This window comes from Lissotriton helveticus, chromosome 6 (genome assembly GCF_964261635.1).
Source record: "Lissotriton helveticus chromosome 6, aLisHel1.1, whole genome shotgun sequence".
NCBI lineage: Eukaryota > Metazoa > Chordata > Amphibia > Caudata > Salamandridae > Lissotriton > Lissotriton helveticus.
The window spans coordinates 1,517,044,317-1,517,066,506 of record NC_136067.1 but is presented as its reverse complement, the minus strand read 5'-3'; the positions used below and the strand labels follow the sequence as shown (position 1 = coordinate 1,517,066,506).

The 22,190-nt window shown below is 50.1% G+C and overlaps 1 protein-coding gene across 2 annotated transcripts in view; it reads right to left on the bottom strand.

The window, feature by feature from the left end:
* FANCL (FA complementation group L) overlaps positions 1–21,134 on the bottom strand; it is a 370,446-nt gene extending 349,312 nt beyond the window's left edge. Inside the window, exon 1 of one of the 2 annotated variants that reach the window (XM_078649307.1) lies at positions 20,887–21,134. In XM_078649307.1, coding sequence (XP_078505433.1) covers positions 20,887–20,979 — 93 coding nt within the window. In that variant the 5' untranslated portion in view covers positions 20,980–21,134. The remainder of the gene's footprint in view (positions 1–20,886) is intronic. The other variant, XM_078649308.1, reaches the window with a different exon arrangement.
* Between the last annotated feature and the right edge of the window lie 1,056 nt (positions 21,135–22,190).

Sequence of the window (22,190 nt, the reverse complement as noted above, 5' to 3'; positions counted from 1 at the left end):
ACAAGCATTTGCAATGCAATAGGTCTCGCATTAGGAAAGTTTGAGCTATTGGTATTGTAAATGACAATTTTTTTATTTATGTGTTATTTTGAAAATAGCAAAATTAATAGTTTTGTCATTTACAATGCCAATAGTTTTAACTTTCGCAAATGTGACACCTATAGCATTTGAAATGTAATATGTATTGTATTTACGTGACTAAGATGTATTGATATTACAAATAACAATGGTTTTTATTTTTTTTAAATAATTAATATTTACAAGTTATTGTAATTTATAATGGCAATAGCTTAAACTTTTGTAAATAACTTTTGTGAAGATTATGTTCAGTGTATTTTATTGTGCCAAAAATACAAGAACAGAAGTGCAATATAAACATCTTTTTGTGACATTTGTAATAAAGCTTGAAACATTGAGAGAACATATTTGAACCAGTTGTTGGGGCGACGCCGGTGAGTGGGAGAGAACGAATAACAGGACTCACTCATCACCGGAGGCAGATGAAGGCAAACGCATTGAGAGAGTGGAGGGCGGAGAAGAAATGAGGGAGGAAGCGTAGGTTAAGAAATAACAGAAGAGGCGCAGAGACAGAAGGTAGAAAGGAGCGAGAGGCAGTGGATGGGAAGGGGAGGGATGCCAGGGAGCTGTTTTGAGTCCGGGGTTTTTAGGGAAAAAAACATCGCTCCCCACAAGAGACTGCAGTGTGAGCTCTGATTCTGAGCTGAATGTACCACCTTCACACCATCTGCGACACAGAGGTGCACAAGGGGACTAGTGCAGCCTTGTGAAATAATAATAAACAGAGTTACTACGTCATCCCATCGCTCCCTATAAGAGACTGCAGTGCTAGCTCTGATTCTGAGCTGAATGTACCACCTTCACACCAGCCGCGACACAGAGGTGCACGAGCTATTCCGTAAGAAAGCAAAAGGCTAATCACTGCGGTAATAAGGAGAGAAGGTGGTGCGAGTTATTCACATCAGCTGTTTGCAATGAAACAACACAACACAAAGGCAGCACTGGGAACTATTTACTAGACCCTGGGATATTCCGACATGAAAGGAAGCCTCTGGAAGATGGTAGGCAATGCGCTCACTAATGAAGGAGACTAAAGAGGTAACTCGCACTTATTTTATCTACAATGCGATGTATTTCTAAGTGCTCGGCAGGACAGTTCGGTGTAATTTTTTGCCGTACACGTGGTGCCATGTCTGTAAACACGCTTTGACCTTCCGGCTTGCCTAGAGATCGCATCTCAACACAGCTTAGAGTAGAACCTTAGATAGGACGGTTAAATAAGGAGAGAAATACTATTAACGGGGACGGATACCTGTGGCTGGCAAAGCCTCCAGTCTCTACGTGCAATACATTTGTTTACCCAGCATGTGCGAATAGCACTTCAGTAGTCTTGATGCCTCGTGACCGCCATTGCAGACGGACCCGGAAGCTCTTGGCCGGCCGGCCAATCCGCTCGCGGCCGACCGGAAGTCCCGCCTCCCCAGGTCCGCCAGCTGCCGGCGCATGGAGCGCCCTGCCGTCCGGTGTAGCCCGGGTCCCCAGGAGGGGGCCGGGGAGAAGGAGGAGTGTGGCGCCTGTTGCGGGGCTCCTCTGACCTGAGGGAGCCCCGATTTAGATGGAGACGCGCCGTGAGGAGCCCCGCCGGAAGAGCGCAGTTGGTGAGTGGGGCCCAGGGCTGATGTAAAGTGCGTGCGTGCCTGTTTGTATGCGTGGGGGGGGGGGGGGAGTGTGTGCGCGAGGGAACGTGTGTGCACATGCGTGACTGTGTGTGATTGAGAGAGAATGCGAGGTAGGGGATAGTGTGCCTGTATGTGTGCCTGTATGGGTGCTGTATGCCTGCGTGTGCATGCGCGCGCCTGTGTGTGTGTGTGTGCGTGCGTGCATGCAGAGAGGTGGGGGCTGCCTGTGTGTGAGCAAGGGCTTTGCGCATGCGCAGCGGCTTTGCGCATGCGCAGCTACCAGACGCTCGCTCCCGAGGTCAAATCCGACGCTCGGAACACTTTGGTGTCCACTCTCCTGAAAACGGATCACATTAGTTGTCGAGCTGACAGCATTCATGCTTCGCATGAATGCTAACGTCAGCTCGACCTAAAAAGAGCTGCTACGTCATCATCATAACGTCAGGAGCACCCGGAGCTTGCGATAAGAACCCTGGGGTACTTACTGTAACAGCACAGGAGTGCTGCGAAGGTGCAGACCTTGTGCCGACCGCAGACTACTACTCCTCCTCGCCGGCACATGTCATAGTCATTATACTTGGCCCAGATTATTATTATAGTTGGAGCTACATTATAATCTATTAAATTAAACACATGTTTTTTTGTATGGCTGGCCAACATCCTGAGTTCATGTATTTGAAGGTGCTGCCATACGGGAGAATGAAGAAAAGGGAGACTCGATGAAATAAAATGTTTGCTAAGGATCGAACAATCTAGTCAAGTGGGGAAGCTGGGATTGATATCAGGTTTACTGATGTCACAGTGAGTAGATGATCTAAGGAAATGCTTCTTTTTGCATGTTCACCCCACATTTTAGGACGGATGCTGTTTTTTCAAATCTGAGAGTGCACCGAGGCCTGCTATCTAGACCTTAGTGCCAGTGTTCTAACCCTATACCAAGTTATGCTGAATTGGATATCCAATTGCAAGTACTGGCTTACTTATACTTTCGTGGTTTATGGTAACCAGGTGCCGAGGGCATGTAAGAAAGAGTGTTCACCCAGGGCTGCATCACTAGTTGTGCCACCCAGCATGTGACACAGACAAAATGGACCCCAGCCTGCCATTGCAGACCGACAGGACAGTGTGTGACCCTGCCAGTTCGACTTTGCTATTAAATCTAATGGCACAGCTACCACTTCCCTTAAGTAATATATGTAAGTCTCCCCTAAGGAAGGCCTATAGAGTCCTGTGGCAGGGAACTATATCTTACTAAGTAAGACATATGATTTTCTATATGTCTTATCAGCAATACCTCTAAATTCTAGTTTTGCCATGGAAAGGTTATGAGCTCCATTGGCTCTCACAGGGTTAAACTGTTGGCACCCCAACCCGTCTAACTTCTGAATGAGATCACCAAACAGGGTTAAGTAAGGTATCAAATTAATTCAGACATTAAATTCCACCTGATGCCCATGCCAGGTTTAAAGTCACTATTAAAGTTAAGCAACTTTTACAAAGTTGCCGCTCTGCACTCCAGCGAATACAGTGACCTCACAAAAATGCAATGACACATAGGCAGGGTTCTGACCGCCTGGGGAGACATGCGAACGAATCCCTGAGGCAGGAACAAAGGAAGTTGCAGCAGAGCAAAGTGTTACCTCCTCTCCTAGGATGGCCACTCAGGGTGTTAGCCCAAAAGGCAGGCTTCAAAGGTGAAGCAGCCTTGGAAGGGCCGCTTTTGACAACAACCCTCACCAGGATGGCTTTTGTTCCTGCAGACAGAGCTAAGAGAGAGAAACCTAAATCCAAACCAGTTTTCCAGTCGGTGTGCAGCTTACTGGTAGCTACACCTCTAGGGTGGGCTACCCTACCTCTGACAACCGAGGGGCAACAATGAGGCACTCTGGGATTTTCAGATGCCACACATCACAGAAACTTCGTCACTAGAGAGGAAGGGGCCCAGTAGCCCATTTGCTAGTGACCACGTGGCCCCCTGGAAGCACTTTCCTGGGATATTCAGGGAACCCCTGGCACCCTGCCCCTCAGTCCACTTTGGAGAAGAAGAGAGGACCAAAGACCTGCCCTGCTGCCCTTGAAAGGTTGCACCACCAAGAGGACTGCACCTGCTGCACTTTTGGGCTAGCGAGACTGGGACTATGCATGCAGTACCTCACCTCAGGAAAAGTTGATTTCCAAGCTTTACCAAGATCAGTTACTCCGAGGATAAGTCTGCCGATCTTCTGGTAACAGCTCCAGGGCAACAAGAGGTAAAAGAGCCCAAACGGACAAGTTGATAGCCACCACAGAAATGTTGCCACTACCAGGTACCGGGCACAACAAAGGACAAATCCGAAGTAGCCAAAACCTACACCGGAGTCTGCCAGACCCGAAAGCGCTGACCAACTTCAGATTTGTTGTTTACAAGGGACACCAGCCCCCACCAAAGAGTTTGCATCCAACCGCGGTGCAGCGTGACCAGTAGCACAGCTTCGGCTGTCCAGCTAATGTAACGTAGAGGACTTTGAGGAACCCCAATGTCTGTGGCCAAAGTCACTCCACAACAGCCATGGACCGAACCAACACTGAGACACCTCTGTCAGCCTACTTTTGAGTAGCTCTGCCAGCATCCCTCAGCATAATGACCACTCCATTGACTTCTATGGCGGTTGTCCTGTAAAGTTTGAAACTTGCTAAAAAAACAATACTCTGGTGGCCAGGCAACTGTCCAAAGTATCCCATCTGGCCCCCTAGATCTTATCCCTGCTGGATTTGGTCACCAAAGTCCGGTTGGAGTACTCACACTAACTTTTCCAAACTTTTCACACTTGGTGTTTGCCAATGCTTCTTTGTAGTTGCATTTAAAAGTGATCAAGAGTTCTAAACTCTGCATCTCTGGAACCCTTTGGTAGATTTTGATGGTCAAGGTCTCTAAAAAGTCATAAAAATATGCTTTATATTTATAAACAGTTGCCATGTCTCTTTATTGGTGTATTATTTTCTTATTTCATTGTGTGGTGCTGTTAAATGCTTATCGCTAAGTTCCTTTGCCAAAGCCTTACTGCTTGCAGCCACAGCTACCCCAGGGTCGAGCTTAAGGTTGAGCAAACGATACTGACTGTGCCCAAGACGGTATCTATGAGTGTACTCCACGATAAGGCTCCGCAACCATATCATATAGTACGATCAGATTCTCATAGATGAGAATCACGTTCTCCCTTTTTTTTTTTCAAACGTTAATGCTTTGTCTTTAATTCTTGACTCGAGGTTGGAGCATGGGTGATAGGCAGGAGCAACAGGAAATCACAGCTTGTTTCTTGCTAATGAGTCCAAGAGAATATTGAGTGGACAGAGCCATGCATCAGGCTTTAGCTTTCAGTGGCTAGAACCAACCAACCGACTCCAATGCATACTCTTCAACATGCGCTCCATGTACAAGCGTTCCACCAAATTATAGGATCTCATCGCCACCCACGCACCCAACATCCTCTTCCTCACTGAGACATGGCTCAACCCCAGACATTTATACATATTTAGAAGTAGGGAATGCACACCTATTTAAATTGTAATCAAATTTCGTCCAGTGTTTATGATGATGCGTGCTCCCTGGAAAAAGCACCTTGCCCAAATGGCACTTGGAATTAGAGTACCATAATTATGGGGCGTCATTTCACCCCAATCCAAAGGCACAGCGATAGCTACTGTGCTGCTTTCATGTCAACCAAATTTCTCAAGTTTTCAGTCATTTACTCATATATTTAAACAATCTTGTCGCTTATATCCAATTAAATCCACAGGCACGGAATAAATGCCATTTTGCCAGGTTTCTCATGTTGTTGATGTGCCCATCCAGGCCTCTTTTCAAAAACACGTACAGACGCACTTGTTCATCCAGAAGCAGCGTTTATTAAAAACCCAATGCATTTCGGGCCGCTGGGGTCCTTCGTCAGGGATCACTACAAGTACCAAGACATGGCTCAACCCCACACATTGCCACAGCAATCCCAGACAGATAAAAAATCACTCACCAGGACCATACCAACAAGCCGGGGGAAGGAACAGTCATCATCCACAAAGAGACTATACAGTGCACCCCCATAGAACACCTCAACTTCAAGCTCCACACTGACTACAAGACAACCATCAGAGGCACCCTTGCATTACCGACTCCTAGGTCCTTGCTGTAGCTTCTGCAAAACTATGCAGACATCATGGCACCCCTAGCCTTAGACTCCAATGACTACATCTTCCTCAGCAACTACATTTCCACATCGATGACCCCAATGACAACAACACTGTGAACCTCCTCGACAGTATGAACAGCCTCTGATGACCTAGATCAGTGATACCCAAAGTACAGCCCGGGGGCCGTTTGCGGCCCTCGACATTTAAATGGGGCCCCCTTGGTGAACGGCAGCAACAGCTGCTGTTTAGTTGTTGAGCACAAGTATTCAGGAAAAAATGTTAAATAAATGAGCAAGCATTTATTAACCTGCAGATAAATGCTTGCCTGTTTAGTTAACATTTCTGAACTGCCTTAAACAATCCCTGACCCACCCAGACCCCCTACCGCCACCATGCTGGCATCTGTGCGGCCCTCGATCACACCACAAACCGTAGTTTGTGGCCCCTTGGCAAATGTTTGCGAGTACCCATGACCTAGATCATCCACGACCCTATGCACAAAGCAGGACACACCTCCAACAACCTCGTCAAACCATAGCCATGTCACAGAACTCAATGGACCGACCACTCCATCGTCCGCTTCAGTATCTACAGCCCCCGTATCGCCTCCTCCAAGATGACCAGCGCCCCCACCGCAGGTGGAACACAATTTAAGAGAACAGCTGGACGAACAAACTCAACACCTACAACCCTGCTACAGCCACCAACCTCGAACAGGGAATTAATAACTTCAACGCCTGGATCACCAATTGACCCCATCAAGAGCAACAACCAAAGAAAATCCTCCAAAAAGGCCAGCTACTATACTCAAGAACTCAATACAACGAAACAAGGCAGCAAACAGATGGAGAAGATGGTGCGCCAGCAAATACACCTCTGACAGAGCAGCCTTCAAGATCTCCATTAACCTCCGCCACCGCCTGCTGAGGGCAACAAAGAAGAAATTTCTAGCTGCAAGCATTGAAACCAGCGGCAACAACAACAATGAACTTTTCAACATTGTTAACCACTTGGGAGCTAGTAAACAAACCTCCCCAGTGCTGCGCTGTCCATTATCCGGTGCTGAACTGGACGTCCAGCGGTCGCACGCAGCACTGGGGAGGTAGTGCCCGTGACGACCGTTGGCCGACGGCAGCACTTAAGGGGTTAAGGAATTCTCCAAACCGCTGCCAGCAAAAACAACATCACACACTCACAAGAGCTATGAGACGACCTTGACGACTTCTTCAAAGACAATATTGCAACCATATACAGACACTTCAAACCCCAACCTACACCTACTGACTTCCTCGTCAGATACGCCACCACTGCAACTTTGTTGGTTTGTGTTGAACCACAGACTGACCAACTGGAACCTCTTCTCCACGCAAGACACCACGTCCCACATGAAATCCATCCACTAAGGAGCTCCCACAGACCCATGCCCGTACCACATCTTCAGTATCGGAAACCAAAGGATCAGCCAGGAACTCACCACCCTGGTCAACACCTCTATGAAATGAAATGAAAAGAATCTTGTATCGCGCAACTAAGCCCGAAGGCATCAAGGCGCCTAACAGCAAAACCATAGGGAAAAAAAAAAAAAAAGAGAGAACAGTAACTACGGGTACGCCCTTGCAAACAACCATGTTTTCAGTGCTTTCCGAAAAAGCAAAACGGAAGACTGAGATTTAATTTCACAAGGAAGAGTATTCCATAACTTAGGGGCAATTGAAGAAAAAGCCTTACCGCCCCATTTATTCCTACGGAAGCGAGGTACAACCAGCAGGTTCTTTGAAGAGGAGCGTAAGTCTCTGCCCAATACATAGGGTAGCAGCAGTTTCTTAACACCCCCCGCCCCCTTACCAGAGAGTGCACTATAGGTCAGGCAGAGCGTTTTGAAGATGATCATCGATTCAATAGGAAGCCAGTGTAAGGCCTTCCTGGTTGCCGTTGCTGACGCTAATCTGGGAGCGTCCAGAACAAATTTCGCTGCCGCATTTTGGGCAGTCTGAAGACGCTGTAGCAGGCTCTTATTCATGCCGGTGTATAAGGCGTTACAATAATCAAGTCGCGAAGCGACAAGTGCTACCACCACTTGCTTCCGCGCCTGAGGAGACAGGTAATGTTTTATTTTTCGGAGTATTTTAATAATACCCCAGCAGGTAGCAACAGTTCTGTTGACCTGCAGAGTCAAGGAGAGGGCGGGATCAATCAATACTCCCAAGTTCCATGCTGACTCCGTAGGAGTAGGACAGGTCACCACCGCAACATTTCCCGATGCCTGGAAACACGCCAAAGTCAGACCCCCACTCAAAAAACCCTCCGCCGGGGCGTGTCCAAGATGGCGATCGTGTAGGACGTACTTCCAGTCCCTCCGACGCCGCACCCACTTAAGCATTGTCCAGCACCCCTCCGGGTCCTGCATAGACAAGCCCGCCCTGTGTTTTCTGCTCTGGTGCCAGTGGTGAACATATTGAGCCGCCTGCGGACCCCCGTGGCCTCACCTGAGGGGAGTTCAGTCCCTGTCCGCTTGGAGGCCTGCAGCGTGGCTGGGCTGGTGAAGCCGGGGTCTTGCGCAGCTCGCCGCGGCAGCTGAGGGGACCCTTCCGGCTACGACTTCGGCGGCCGCTGTCTGTGGCTCTTGGGCGGCGCCGGCGACGGGTGCTGCCCGCTCTTGCTCCGACGGCCTCATTGCTGCTCCCTGAGGTGCGCATTCGGGAGTGGGCCGGCGGCACGCTGGCAGTGCCCTGTAATTGAAACTGGGGATTCGGGCTCGGGCCGGGCCTGCCGCAGCTGTCTCGTCCCGTCCCAACGGCCTGCTGATCGGGCTGTGTCCGCGGCGCCGGCTGGGGATTAGACGCGATCCTTGCTGCCGGGTGCTGGGGGCCCATCCTGGTGTCTCTTGCTCCCTGCCAGGGGAGCCTCAGAGGGCCTCGGAGAGCCCGGGACGTGGAAGCTGGGGCTTCGCTCCATCCAGAACAGAGCAGTGACGTCGGAGCCCAGAGGTGAGGCCTGCCTGCCTGCCTGCGCGGGGTGCCTGGGGCGCCTTCAACCTATGGAGGCTTCCTGCTGGGTGGCGCTATCCGACCTGGTGCCTGGGAATGCCGCCGGGAGCTTGCCCCTGGACCTGAGACCTGTGACTACCGGCAAGTGGAGTGGGCGCGTTCCCTGGACGCCCAGGGGAGGTTTGACGGTCCTCGGTCGCGGAGAGGGCGGCCCACCTATCGGACCCCGTGCGGGGGAATCGCTGGACCCAGTGCTGCTGCGGTGAGTTGCTGCGGTGAGTGCCCGCTGTGCTACGCCTGGAGGTGGGATCCACGGTGCTGCTTGTCCCTGGGTATCTCTGACCTGTGGGCCCCCCGGCTTGTGCGACCTTTGCCCTCTTCCCTACCTGAACTCTGGCTGTCTGCCCCCTGGGGGGCTCAAGGGAGGCGATTCAGGCGGCTCCTACCTGGTGCAGACAACTAGCACACTCCTGCTGCCAGGGCCCGGAGTGCTGCGAGGGAGTGACGACCTGCCATTGCTGCCTTCTTGGGGGGGCCGAGTCGCTCCCTGCTCCCGCCGGAGGTGGTCCCCCTGGCTGTTCGGCGCATAGTGGATCTGCTTGCCTTCTGAGGCGCTGAAGACGTCAAGGTGCTGGATCTGCGTTGGGGGTCTCTCCCCCCTGGCGCGCAGCTGGAGAGATCACACACTAGCTTCGCCAGCTAAAGAATCGGCCGTCCTTCAATCTTGGGGCCTACGGGGGCAGTGGCGGCTGCGGAGCTTTGGGTGGCTGGCGGCGGACCCACCGGCGGCGAGCCTGCTGAGTTGGAACTCTACTTATAGTGACTGCTCGCACGACATCGAAGCAATGTCCAACAAGGCCCGTAAGGAGAAACCGGGCAAGGATGCCCCCCCGAGGTGGTCTCAGCCGACGGCGTCACCCGGCCCTAGCGCCTCACCCAAACTAAGGGACGACGAAGCACCCGCCACTAAAGCCTTCATGCTAGAACTGTTCTCCGCAATTAAGGAAGATATCTCGGAGCTCCGCTCCCAACTTACCTCACCCCTCCGCGAGATGAGATGGGATGTAGATGACATTGGGGAGCGAGTAGCTACGCTTGAGGACCATGATCTGGGGATGGCTGGCGAGGTTCACCAGCTCCAGCAGGATGTGATCCGCCTCACGGAACAGAACTTAGACCTTCAAGCCCACGCGGAGGACTTGGAAAACCGGTCCCGCCAGAATAACATTCGCATTCGAGCGGTGCCCTGGCATGGGGAAGCTGGAGACTATGTGGAGGCCCTTTTCTTGCAGATCTTGGGAGAGGAAGATCTCCACGTAGTTCGTATGGACAGGGTCCATAGAGTTGGCCTGCCGAGGAGTGGTGGAGCTCCCCCCCCCGACATCCTGGTTTGCGTCCATGACTTCCAATTGAAGGAGCGCATACTTCGGAAAGCACGTGGGATTCCCTAGCTACAATTTCGGGACCATCATCCTCAGCTGTTCCAGGACCTGGCGGCTTCGACGCTTCAGAAGAGGCTCGAATTCCGACCGGTCACCGCCTTTTTGCGCGAGCAGAATGTGGCTTACTCTTGGGGCCACCCCTTTCGCCTCATCTTCAGGTGGCAGAACAGGCTGGTCCAGATTCGCTCCCTGCAGGCTGCTAATGACCTTTTGGGTCTGGAGGACACAGCCCCCTCCCCGAGGGGTGGGGGCTCCCCCTCGCGGCGGAGACGACGCTCTTCATCCTGGCAAAGAGTGGGCAATGCGACCGCATTGAGGAGACCGGATCCCGCGACCAGTTTGCAAGAGAGAGGAGCAGCGGTTGCCTCTGTGACCACGGTGACGGAGGCTTCGTCACAGGGCAGCTCTGGAGCGGCCTAAGCCGGGAGTGGCTGCATAGATGGAGTTGGAGGGGCTCCTCCGCTTCAGGTACTGTGGGTCCTTATGTACTTTTTGGGAAGACACCCCGGTCCGGACCACTGGGGGGCCAATGACTGTCACCCGGGCCCCCGTCTCATGAGGGTCCCTACAGATCACCAATTCCTGGGTCTGTCGCTCCCTCTGACCTGTATGGTGAGACTTCTCTATTGCTTCCTTCTGTTCGGTTGTTCTTTGGCTAGGGTTGAGGGGTTGGGTGGGGAGGGGGCTTGTGGGGGAGCTCTTGTGGGAGGTGGGGTAGTTGGGAACGGGGGTACAGTGGTGGTGACCAGGATGTGTGTATGCAGATGAATGGTAGAGGATGGTATGCTGTGTTTTTGCCTTCCAGTCTGACCGGTCTAAGTTCATGGGGTACGTTGTGGCCGAGGGGTGAAGGGGAGGGCCCGAAGGGGTGGTGGCTTCCATGTGTCCCCCTGGGTTTGGCTGTCTGGAGAGTGCATGTTTGGGTGCGTTGGCGTGGCGCGACCTTTGGTGGCCCTGGGCGGGAGGGATGGGGAGGTCTCTACACTGCATGAGAGTAGCGGGGGGTGGAACCTTCCCTGTATCATGTAGCTTAATATAAGAACCTGGAATGTGAAGGGTTTGAACTCCCCGCAAAAAACACCAGAAGGTTTGGAAATATGTGCAGGATCACCAGCTAGATGTGGTGGGCCTCCAGGAGACCCATTTAGCTCGCAAGGATGAACTCCGCCTTAAGCATAAAAACTTCCCCCTTATTTACAGGTTCTCGGCTTCCACGAAGCACAGGGGGGTGGCTCTTCTCTTCCAGTCTACCCTGCTTTTTTAACCCATGGGCGTGTGCAGTGATAGGGAGGGTCGTTGGCTGATGGTCAAGGGGCTGTTGTATGAAAGAATATGCACCTTTGTAGTAGTGTATGCTCCGAATGCGGCCCAAAATAGCTTTCTCCAAGACCTGCTGCGGAGAGCGGATGATTTTGTGGAGGGTGGCCTGTTTCTGTTGGGGGACTTCAATTTGGTTTGGCACAAGGAAATGGATAGCTCTCACACTCAGAGGTCCGATGCTGGAGTGTTCTCCACTGAAACCCAGCGCCTGATAGGCGAACTGGGGCTGGTGGATGGATGCGCTCTCTTCACCCCCAGTCTCGGGACTACTACTCCTTTTCCCACGTTCATCACACTTATTCCCGCCTGGACCATATTTTCTTAAGCCAAAATCTTAGAGGAGATGTCCGCGAGGCCCGTATGTTCCCGCTCTCTGTTTCTGACCATAGCCTGCTCGTGCCGTGCCTGAGCTGGTCGGCGAGGGTTGATGGTTTACGAAAGTGGTACTTCCCAGCCTCGCTTGTCCGGGATGAAACTTCCTGTAAGGGACTGCGTAAAGCCATACGTGAGTTTTTTTAATCTCAATTCCATATCCGACACGTCGATATTCACCAGTTGGGATGCCTTTAAGGCATCGGTGAGAGGCACTTGCCTGGCCCTCCATGCCAATCTTAATAAATTGAGACATAAGGAACGTGAGGATTTAGAGGGAGAACTCGCTTCTCTTGAACAAGCTCATAAACGGAATCCTTCTAGGTTGACCCTTCGCCCGCTGACTGCGATCAGGGGGAAACTCAGGGCCCACTATAACAACAGGGCGGAGTTTACTCTGCTGAAACTTCGACACTTCTCCTATTCCCAGGGGAACAAAGTGGGGAAACACTTAGCTCGCCAGCTTCGGGATAAGCGAGAGCGTGAGTATATTGGGGGCATCCAGGATGGGACGGGGACTCTGCACCATCGAGACGGAGTCAAGGCCGACCTCTTCAGACGCTTTTATGCGGAGCTATATAGGCGGGAGGCAACGGTCCTACCTGGATAGTCTTCCGCTGCCCCGGGTTTCCAAGGAATGGAATGATTTGCTCGTGGCCCCATTTACCAGAGAGGAAGTCCTGGGGGCTATTAAACGCCTGAAACTGCATAAAGCACCTGGGCCGGACGGCTATACCGCTCTGTTCTATCAAACTTTCACTTCGGAGGTGACCGACTTCCTGGTCTCCCTTTTTAAAGCCATGGCGGTTGCCGGGGAAACGTCGGGATCAATGGCTGAGGCCGTGATCTCTATTATCCCCAAACCGGGGAAGGACCCATCAAAATGCTCCTCATATCGTCCAATAGCCCTTCTTAATGTCGACGCCAAATTGTACTCCTCTATCATTGCAGAGCGGCTTCAGGACCTAATGCTGGCGCTCATTCACCCAGATCAATCTGGATTTATTAAGGGTCGCCAGACTCACGATAACACGAGACGAATCATCCACCTGATTGAGAAATCTCATAAGTTCAAGATTCCGGCGGTCCTGGTGGGCCTTGACGCCGAAAAGGCCTTTGACCGAGTGGACTGGGGCTTTCTCTTTCACACCTTGGCCGCCTTTGGCTTCTCGTCTAACTTCCTCACGATGATACGGGCGAATTACAGCAGCCCTCGCTCGAGAGTGACGGTCAACGGCCATCTATCTGCGTTTTTCTCGCACTCGCGAGGCACCAGGCAGGGCTGCCCCCTCTCCCCTCTGCTCTTCGCCCTAAGTATTGAGCCGCTAGCGCTTGCAGTTCGGGAGCACGAGGAGATACGGGTCTCCCGTTCACGGGAGAGCAGCACAAGATTACCCTCTTCGCTGATGACGTTCTCCTCTCTATTAAGGACCCGGCTCATTCTCTTCCCTACGTCCAGCAGGTTCTACAGCACTTCGAACGCGTGGCCGGCTTCAAGGTCAATTACGGCAAATCATTTGTCCTGAACCTTACGCTCTCCCCGGCAGAGGTGGATGAATTGCGATCCGTCACTCCCCTCTCATGGGCCTCCCTTTCCATCCTATATCTGGGGATCCGGTTGACTCACTCAATTGGGCAATTATACTCTGCAAACTTTCCCCCGTTACTGGCGCAGTACATCTCGTGGCTGGGTAGAATCCATGCATTAAAAATGGTCGTTCTCCCTAAATTCTTATATCTTTTCCAGGCACTCCCTATACCATTAGAAGTTGACTTCTTCCGGCGTCTCAAGACTCAGATGCTGCGGTTTGTCTGGCAGGGGGGCCGAGCGCGGTTCTCCTTTGCCACTCTCCGTCGACCTCGGGGGGGAGGGAGGGGTGGGACTCCCCGAAATGCTCCTATATTACAAGGCAGCGCAGTCGCGGGTTTTGGTAGAGTGGTCCCAGCAATTCTCGGAGAACCACTGGCTGCACATGGACAGAAGTGTAGCGGGCAGATCGATCTGGGACTTAGCTTGGAAACCTAAAGGAGACAGACCCAAAAACGCATACATTAGTACTCCCACCGGCACTACCCTGAAGGTCTGGGACACACTGGCGGGGGATGACCGTTGAACCACGTTCCCCTCTCCCTTCACGCCAATCCATTTCAACCCAGACTTCCCACCGGCGCTGCAGGAAGGACCCTTCGACGTTTGGAGAGAAGGGAGATGCCGTGCGCTCACGCATCTGTTCCACGGCCATACTCCACTTACCTTTCACAACTGTATGCGGGACTACAAAGTGCCGCCTACCGAGCGCTTCCGTTACGTCCAACTGCTCCACTGGGCCACATCCCCTGCAGTCAACGACGCTGCCACGAGACCCCCTTCCGCTTTTGAGGCCTTTCTGCTGCAGACCTCCTCCATGAAAGGAGTTATCTCCTTCCTTTATAACCTGCTGCTTTCCTCCGCGATGTCACCCCGCCCCCGTTACATGGGTACCTGGGAGAACCTCCTTGGGCGAGATATTTCGGACGGGGAGTGGTCGCACCTGTGGCGTGACATCGCTGCGCATAACCATTCGGTGGAACTCAGGGAGGCCCATCCTAAGACCCTCATGGACTGGTACCTGTACCCTGCCAAGTTACACTGCATTTTCCCATCCTCCTCTGACAGATGCTGGAGGGGCTGCGGTTTCCTTGGAGATTTCCGCCACATTTGGTGGGACTGCCCGATCATCCGGCCCTTTTGGGAGGAGATTCTCTCCCATGTTAAAGAAATTCTAGGGTATCCTGTGGATGACTCAATGGCACACGTCCTGCTGGGCCTTCGAGACCCGGCGCTCGAACACCAGACCCGAGCAGACAAAAAGATACTGTGGTTATGTCTCAGAGCTGCTAAACTTACTCTGGCTCGGCCTGGAAGAAACCGGAGGCCCCAGGGATCTCCCTGTGGCACGCGAGGCTATGGAAACTGCTAAGCATGGAACGGATGGCGGACATCTTCCTAGGCAACTTCAAAAACGTTATGTTCCGCTGGGGCCCCTTGGTCCGTTTCCTTTCCAAAGGCTTACCATCAGCGGTTTCCCCATCCACAATTCGAGCTCTCCACTTATTTCAGGTGTGAATGTTGTATTTGGAATGACTGCCAGAACGAATGCTGTCACCACCACTGGGGGGAGTGTTCTTTGTTCATTGTTCTTCTGGCGACACTCCCAATGGCAATACAGCTAGCACAGGACATCCACGACGGGCACGCTTCTTTCCGTGTGGCTCTTCTAAATAACTGTGCATACTCCCCGCTACGACTCTTGGCCTGCGAGTCTCCTACGACCTGGACTGCACCCTCTACTGCTTACGGTTCTGATCTTTCAAGCTGAGTGATGTCCGCTCCAATGTCCTTGCCGTCCTGGTGGCTTGCCTTACTGATTGCCCCCTGTGTGGGAGGTTGTGCGGAATTGTCGCTTCTTTTTCTCTTCCTGTGTCCTTTTTTCTTCAAAACTAAATAAAGATGTTACAAAAAAAAACCTCCGCCAACCATAGGGAACTCAAAAACTACTGGTCAATCACCCTGCTCCCATTCAAGGCAAAGGTACTGAAAAGGATCATCAATAAACAACTCTGGCACACCTGGGGCAGAACCAGCTACTCGACGCCTCCCAATCCAGCTTCCGCACCAATCACAGCCACTGACAACATCTGAACCCTACTTGACCGAGGAGAAGCAGCAGCTCTAATCCTCCTCAACCTCCCAGCAACCTTCAACACTGTATCCCACCACAAGCTGAATGAAAGACTCCACCACATCGGCATCCAAGGGGACACACTCAGATGGATCACCTCCTTCCTCATCGGAAGAACCCAGGGGATCCATCTCCCACCTTTCACCTCTGAACCAGCGGGGTTCCCCAGGGCTCAACCCTCAGCCCCACGACCTCCAGCGCATGTATGACCCCACTGCCAACATCGTCAGATCCCACAGTTTCAACATAATTTCCTATGCAGATGACACCCAAGTCATCCTCTCACTCACAGACGGCCCCACCACAATCAGGACCAAATTCCACAGATACATGATAAACGTCGCCGACTAGATGGAGAACAACTGCCTGCAGCTGAACACAGATAAGACGGAAGTACTGATCTTCAGCAACAAAAGCAACACATGGAAAGACTCCTGGTGGCCATCAGACCTAGGACCAGCACCCACTTCCTTCGGCCATGCATGGAACCTTGGAATCATCATTGACAACAAGCTCACCATGAAATCACAGCTCAACACCATCTCCTCCGCCTGCTTCCTCACTCTGCGAATGTTACGTAAGGTCTTCAAGTGGTGACAAATGCACACGAGACAACTGTGACACAGGCCCTCATCACCAGTTGACTGAACGATGACAACGCTCTCTACCTAGGAATCACCGCACACCTCCTAGAGAGACTTCAAACCATACAGAACCTCGCAGCCAGACTCATCCTCGATCTTCCCTGGCGAACCCACATCACCCCCATCTCAGGCAACTCCACTGGCTTCCCGTACAGAAAGATGCTAATTCACGCACCCAAGGCTCTACAGAACCAAGGACCAGCCTACATTAACTACACCTGAACTTCCAACAACCATCAAAAAGATTTCACTCTGCCTTCCTTTCACTTGCTCACATTCCCCGAAGGAGAAATCCGCCCACATTGCAGCAAAGACCTAGAACAGCCTCCCCACGAAACTCCGAACTTCCGGAATTGCAAACGGAACTCCCAACTTCCGGAATTGCAAACGGCCCTCAAGGCCTGGGTGTTCCAACAAGCCAACGGGCCTGCAAGTGCCTGGATACCCTACTGGGTGATTAGCCGTGCTCTATAAATCCCGATTGATCGACTGACTTGCCTTCGTTTACTAATGGAATTGTTGTCAAAGCGGCCGTGGGGATGTTTCTATATATACTTTTTATTGGTATTTTCACATTTACAACAAATGACATTTAACATGTATAGACTCTTCGCGTTTGTTCTCGTAGGGGCCCCCGTCGGTGAGTTTTGGCTGAGGATATCTATAGGGTTTTCCAATTGTCCATATCTGCCTGTGCTTCCTTGCTCCTCTGTCTTTTAAACATTTAACATAAAACATGTAGGTGCTTGCGATTGTTCTGAGGTGTACAGTCCTATGGTGCAATGTGCAAGATTAAAAACTATAATTTTTAAGAAAATCCTCCAAATGTAGTTATTTGACCTTATGTACTGAGGTGAAAATATTTCGCCTGTTAAACTCTTTTTACATTCCAAAAACACTATACAATATTTTACGATGCTGTTTGCTGCATGATTTATATTCCAAATACTTTCTCAGCTAGACTTGTGCCTGGGCTCTTAAAGCCAAGCCAGACCTTGGCATGGCTCTCACTGTTAACTTGTTGGCTCTCCCACCACTCCTGCCTATACACATTTTCACCACCACTAACAGTTGTAAGTTGTACAATTAGTTTGCGCACGCGCAAAATGCATATTGATTCAATGTGGATCTGAAGCACATTTTTAGGTCTCGCTTAGGCAGCACATGCAGTGTCTTGTTTGAGACATGGTGTGTTCAGTCTGTGGGGTTTCATTCCACCCCTCGCTGCAGATTTGTTTATGTGGGTGTTGTCCCGAAAAGCTTGCTTTCCTTTTGTTTATTGTCTTTATCTGGCCAACCTACTCCGGTCTTACTACTCCCCTGGAGAATTGGCCTATTACGGGTATCCTTTCTCTGGATTGTTTTTCCATTTGTGCGCTTTATGAACACTTCGTTTTTACTTTAACTCCAAAATGCGCATGCTTTCTGGGCGCCTCTCTTTAACTACAATATGCACTGCCTTTTTTGTTTGTTTTTGTTGCAGAGTGCATTATTTTCATAGCTCAGCACGGCGCACGGTTTATAGACACCGCGCTTTAACTTTTACAACAATATGCGCCCACTTTGCGGTTGGCACACTTTAACTACAACATGGTACAGATATTTTAAAACTTGTAAAGGTTGCTTATTTGGGAAGCATCTTCCATTTTTGTTCTTGCAATGTTCCTTTATTTTGCGATTTGTGAAACTTGTACGCAACAACCTCATTCCTGACGCAGAGAATGTACCCTTTTGTTTCAGATGTTTGGCTTCTTTACTTACTGAACATTGTGCACCACTGCTTTTACTAATATAAAGCATAGCAATTTTTTTTTCTTTTTAATAAGCCATTATTTTTAGTTTTATTTCCACCTGCTTTCACACGATAATTACAACTTTATTACCTTATGTTAAACATTATTTGTTAAATTGTAACATTTTGTGAAGGTTGCCACTGTTTGTGTTCAGCAGTGGTCAATGTTTGGGCTTTGGTTAGCATGGATGGATCAGAAGCTGCATCAGTTTTGAGCAGGAAGCAAGGCTTTATGGGGATGTCAGCCAGGGTCATACAAATTCCAATCACCTAAGGGGTACTGAAGTGTTCCCTCAGCCACTGCCCAGGGGAAAAAGGTCAGGAGGTGCTGCGTAGGCCCTTTTCCACACCAATGTATGCCAGAGAACAGTTGTGCTCTTTGCTGCCATACTAGGGTTCTTAGTGCCAGGGAGCACGTGTGGCTACATATATCCCTGGATCCAGGTACCAAGATGCGCAAGCTGATTTTCTCTCCCCAGGATGACAGGAGGCTGCACCATGAGGATTAGCCCCTTTTCCCCACCATAGTACGTTGTTTCCAAGCATACAAGAGCTATCCGCAGCATGGAAGAGTTCTCAACTAACAAGTCTTTTGGGCCGGTTGTCCCCCCACCTCCTCTCCCCCTAAAGTGCCCAGGAGGCCCCATGCAAATGCATGTGTGCTGTGGCAGTGGCTTTACAAAGCTAATGTTTCCCCTTTTGGTCTCTGCCGAATGGTGTGACATCGCCGAAGCGTCAGAGGCTGAAGGGGCTGCGGTTTCGCTGACACTTGAACCATGCTGCTCCTCAACCCAACCCTTTACAAAGGGCGCAGGCTGTTGACCCTTTGTGAATGCCATCCTCTGAGGATACAGGCACCAACAATCGAAGACTCTTCTTGCCTTCCCTACATCTCTCGCCGGTTATCTCTGTGCAGGAGTGATGTGGGCACCATCTTAATGCATCACTCCTGCCGGCCATTAGAGAGGTTCTGCCACGTGTGGAGTGAACATTTCAAATTGCATTGTATGCGGCATTAGTGCTTGGCGCTATATTAACTGTCGCATGGGGGTGGCCACCTTTCATGGTAGCACACGTGGTGATGCACCAGTTTTAAAATGGGGATCACTTGGGACCGGATGCCTTTGTAAGGTAATAAAATGCAAGACAACGCCACAATAAAGCTGTCTGAGCAAAGGTTCTGCCTCATCAATGTTTCTGCAAGAAAAGGATTACCGGGGCAACTGTTAAAAATGTATTCAGCCTCTGTAAAGGAAGATAATACTTCTCTTCCTACCAGCACAATCATTTTTGTATCTTTCCTTCCTCTCTCTGTGCCCCACCACATGCAAGACGATTACAGATGGGGCACAGGCCTCACCCAGCGATGCCACAGGCCAAAGCTGTATTTTCGGAATATGCCACTCATATGTTGTGATGCTCAGGAAGGAGCAAGTCAGCAAGAAGAGAGTTTACGACACTCGCACCCAAGTGCTCTGATCTCCGATGAGGACATTACTCTCTTTCCAACTATAACACATGGTCCCAGTGGACAGATTCCAGGATGTACAAGGCAATAGATCTGGCATGCCTGATGGTAATATGCAGAAAGACTGAGTTTTGCTTCTGTTACCAAGACCACCTCTTAATTTAACAAAGGTGAGAGAGGAAGATTGTTGTATGAAAGTAATTTGAAAAGCTGTTGAGACAGGATAAGCAGAGATGCTATGATTGTCTTATGTTATCTGTATAGCATAATTCTGAAGTTAGAATGACATTGTAAACTAGTTGGAGGTTGCCTTTATCCATAGAGCCAAATTAGTGGGTTATCAGGGCCGGAGTGACCGTAGGGGGCATTGTGCGTTTGCCCGGGAGGCTGTAAGGGGGGGCAGTTTCGTTACTGGGTGGCGTTTTTGCAACGATGCTACAATATTAGCCCCCAGTATCAAAAGCAGCAGTGCGGGCGGAGGGCAATTTTGTTAGTCAGCAGAGCCTCATACTTGCCCCTCCCCATCGGGGCGGGGGTAGTCCAACAAAATTGCTGGGGCTCCTTTGAATTCCAAGGCCTGCCCCGTGGGTTATATTTGTTCATGGTCTGTAAAGGTTACTTATAGGTCTGTTTACACAAAGACTTCCCTGTGCTCATGACCCCTGCCCTCTGAACCCCACCCACGACTGACCCTTCCTACATCAACCTAGAACCACCATTTAACTGATATTGGATCATATCACTTTAAAAGTGTATACAATGTGGCTGGCCTTGTACATGGCTTTCATGAAAATTACTTGCGATACTTGTATTTAATTTGCAAGGCTAAGAACAGATCCCAGGATACTGAACAGCGAACAGTTTGCTTATGGAGCAGTAGTAGCTTTAAACATCTAGAAGTGCGTGTTAATGTATTTATATGTTAATTATTATTGTTTTAATAAATACTTTCTCTCTTTCACCCACATACTATTTCTACTACTCTGTCCGCTATTCATTCACCAATTCATAAACAAACAACTTATTCACCATACCACATAATCCCAAAACATAAACACTGCACACCACACAATTCCACAACTAACAACTACTTCACAAACCTCATAATAAACCACTACAAACATACATCCACTCCAGTAAAAACAAAGTAACATTATCGTTTACAATACCAATAGATCTAACTTTCGTAAATGCGAAACCGAATGCATTGTAAATGCTTGTTTTAACAGCAAATACACAGAAAGTTGTTATCCAATCAGCGTGCCGTAGCCTGGATACCTGCGCTGTGATGAAGCCGTCATATACCCGCTTGTCTCGATCCTGGGGTAAGAGTAGTGGGAACTGCTTTGTCATTCCGCCTCCAGCCTCCATGACACTGCCTGAAGACGTGCCGCAGACCAAGAGTTCCTTTACCACAGTTCGGCAGTGCTGCTACGGGACTACCGCCTGCACAGCTCAGTTAAAGTACGCGCTAAAACATTTCCTGGACGTCATGAGCCAAACATGAAAGCATGGTGCCCGCGCATGCGCGTTACAGAAGGCTGTCTGCGCGTGCGCGAGTGATGAACTTCTGCAAGAGAAATCAAAATAACTGTTAATAATAATAATAATACAAAGAAAGAATGATCATTGGACCAGCGCGAGTGAGATTCATCGCAGACTAGGGTCAGAAGTAAGGGTCGACGACACGGAGGCATTTCATAAAATGAAAAAGCGAAACTAAGAATCTTTTTCAAGAGGCGTGGCGTTTCTATTTAAAGGGAGCGTCGAGCGATCTTAGCCATTGACCCCCAACTATGCTATTAAGTGATGCGGCTCCCAGTTTCAGGGCCCAGTTTCACACTCACTTGTTACACAATAAGTTTGTGCTTGTCGCTGGAGATGGGGCGTAAATGAACACTGCTGCCGTTCATTGACTCGGATTGTTATCACTAACCATTTCAGAGTAGGGTGACCAGAAGTCCTGGATTTGCCCGGACAGTCCCGGTTTTTCACAAGCTGTCTCGGCAGATTTGGGCAATTTTGGCTCATATCCTTGTTTTTAGAGGGGGTTGACTGAAAACAGTGAGAGGCACTTTTTAGGGTGTTCTAAAGCTTTGCTAGTTAGCAGCCGTTATAAGTAAGCAATTTAATGAATACGTATGATTTTGGTTGTAGAAATTACATTTTATTTACTTTCTAAATGCATCTTCTGTGATCCTATCATGTTATTGAGGAAAGCCGTCATTCTGCGCCATTCCGTGGGTGAAAAATTGTAGTCTTTCTATTTTTCCCAAATGTCCCGGTTTTTGGTTCTCAAGATCTGGTTACCCTACTTCAGAGGTACTATCTTTTTATAAGCCGTGCCCTTAAGTAAATAACTTATTACCAGCAAAAACAGCTCAGGCAAATTTGGAACCTTTGTATTGGTTAATAATTTCATCCAGTATGAGGAGCTCATAGAAAGAATAAAGGATGCAGGTGGAAGCGCTATGTGATTGAAATAACCTTTCTGTTCTGTATCTGCTGTCAAGTGGTTCCGCTTGTAAGGTAGCTGGGCGAGCTAACGTGCCTACTGCAGAAAGGTATGCTTTCTGAAGGTC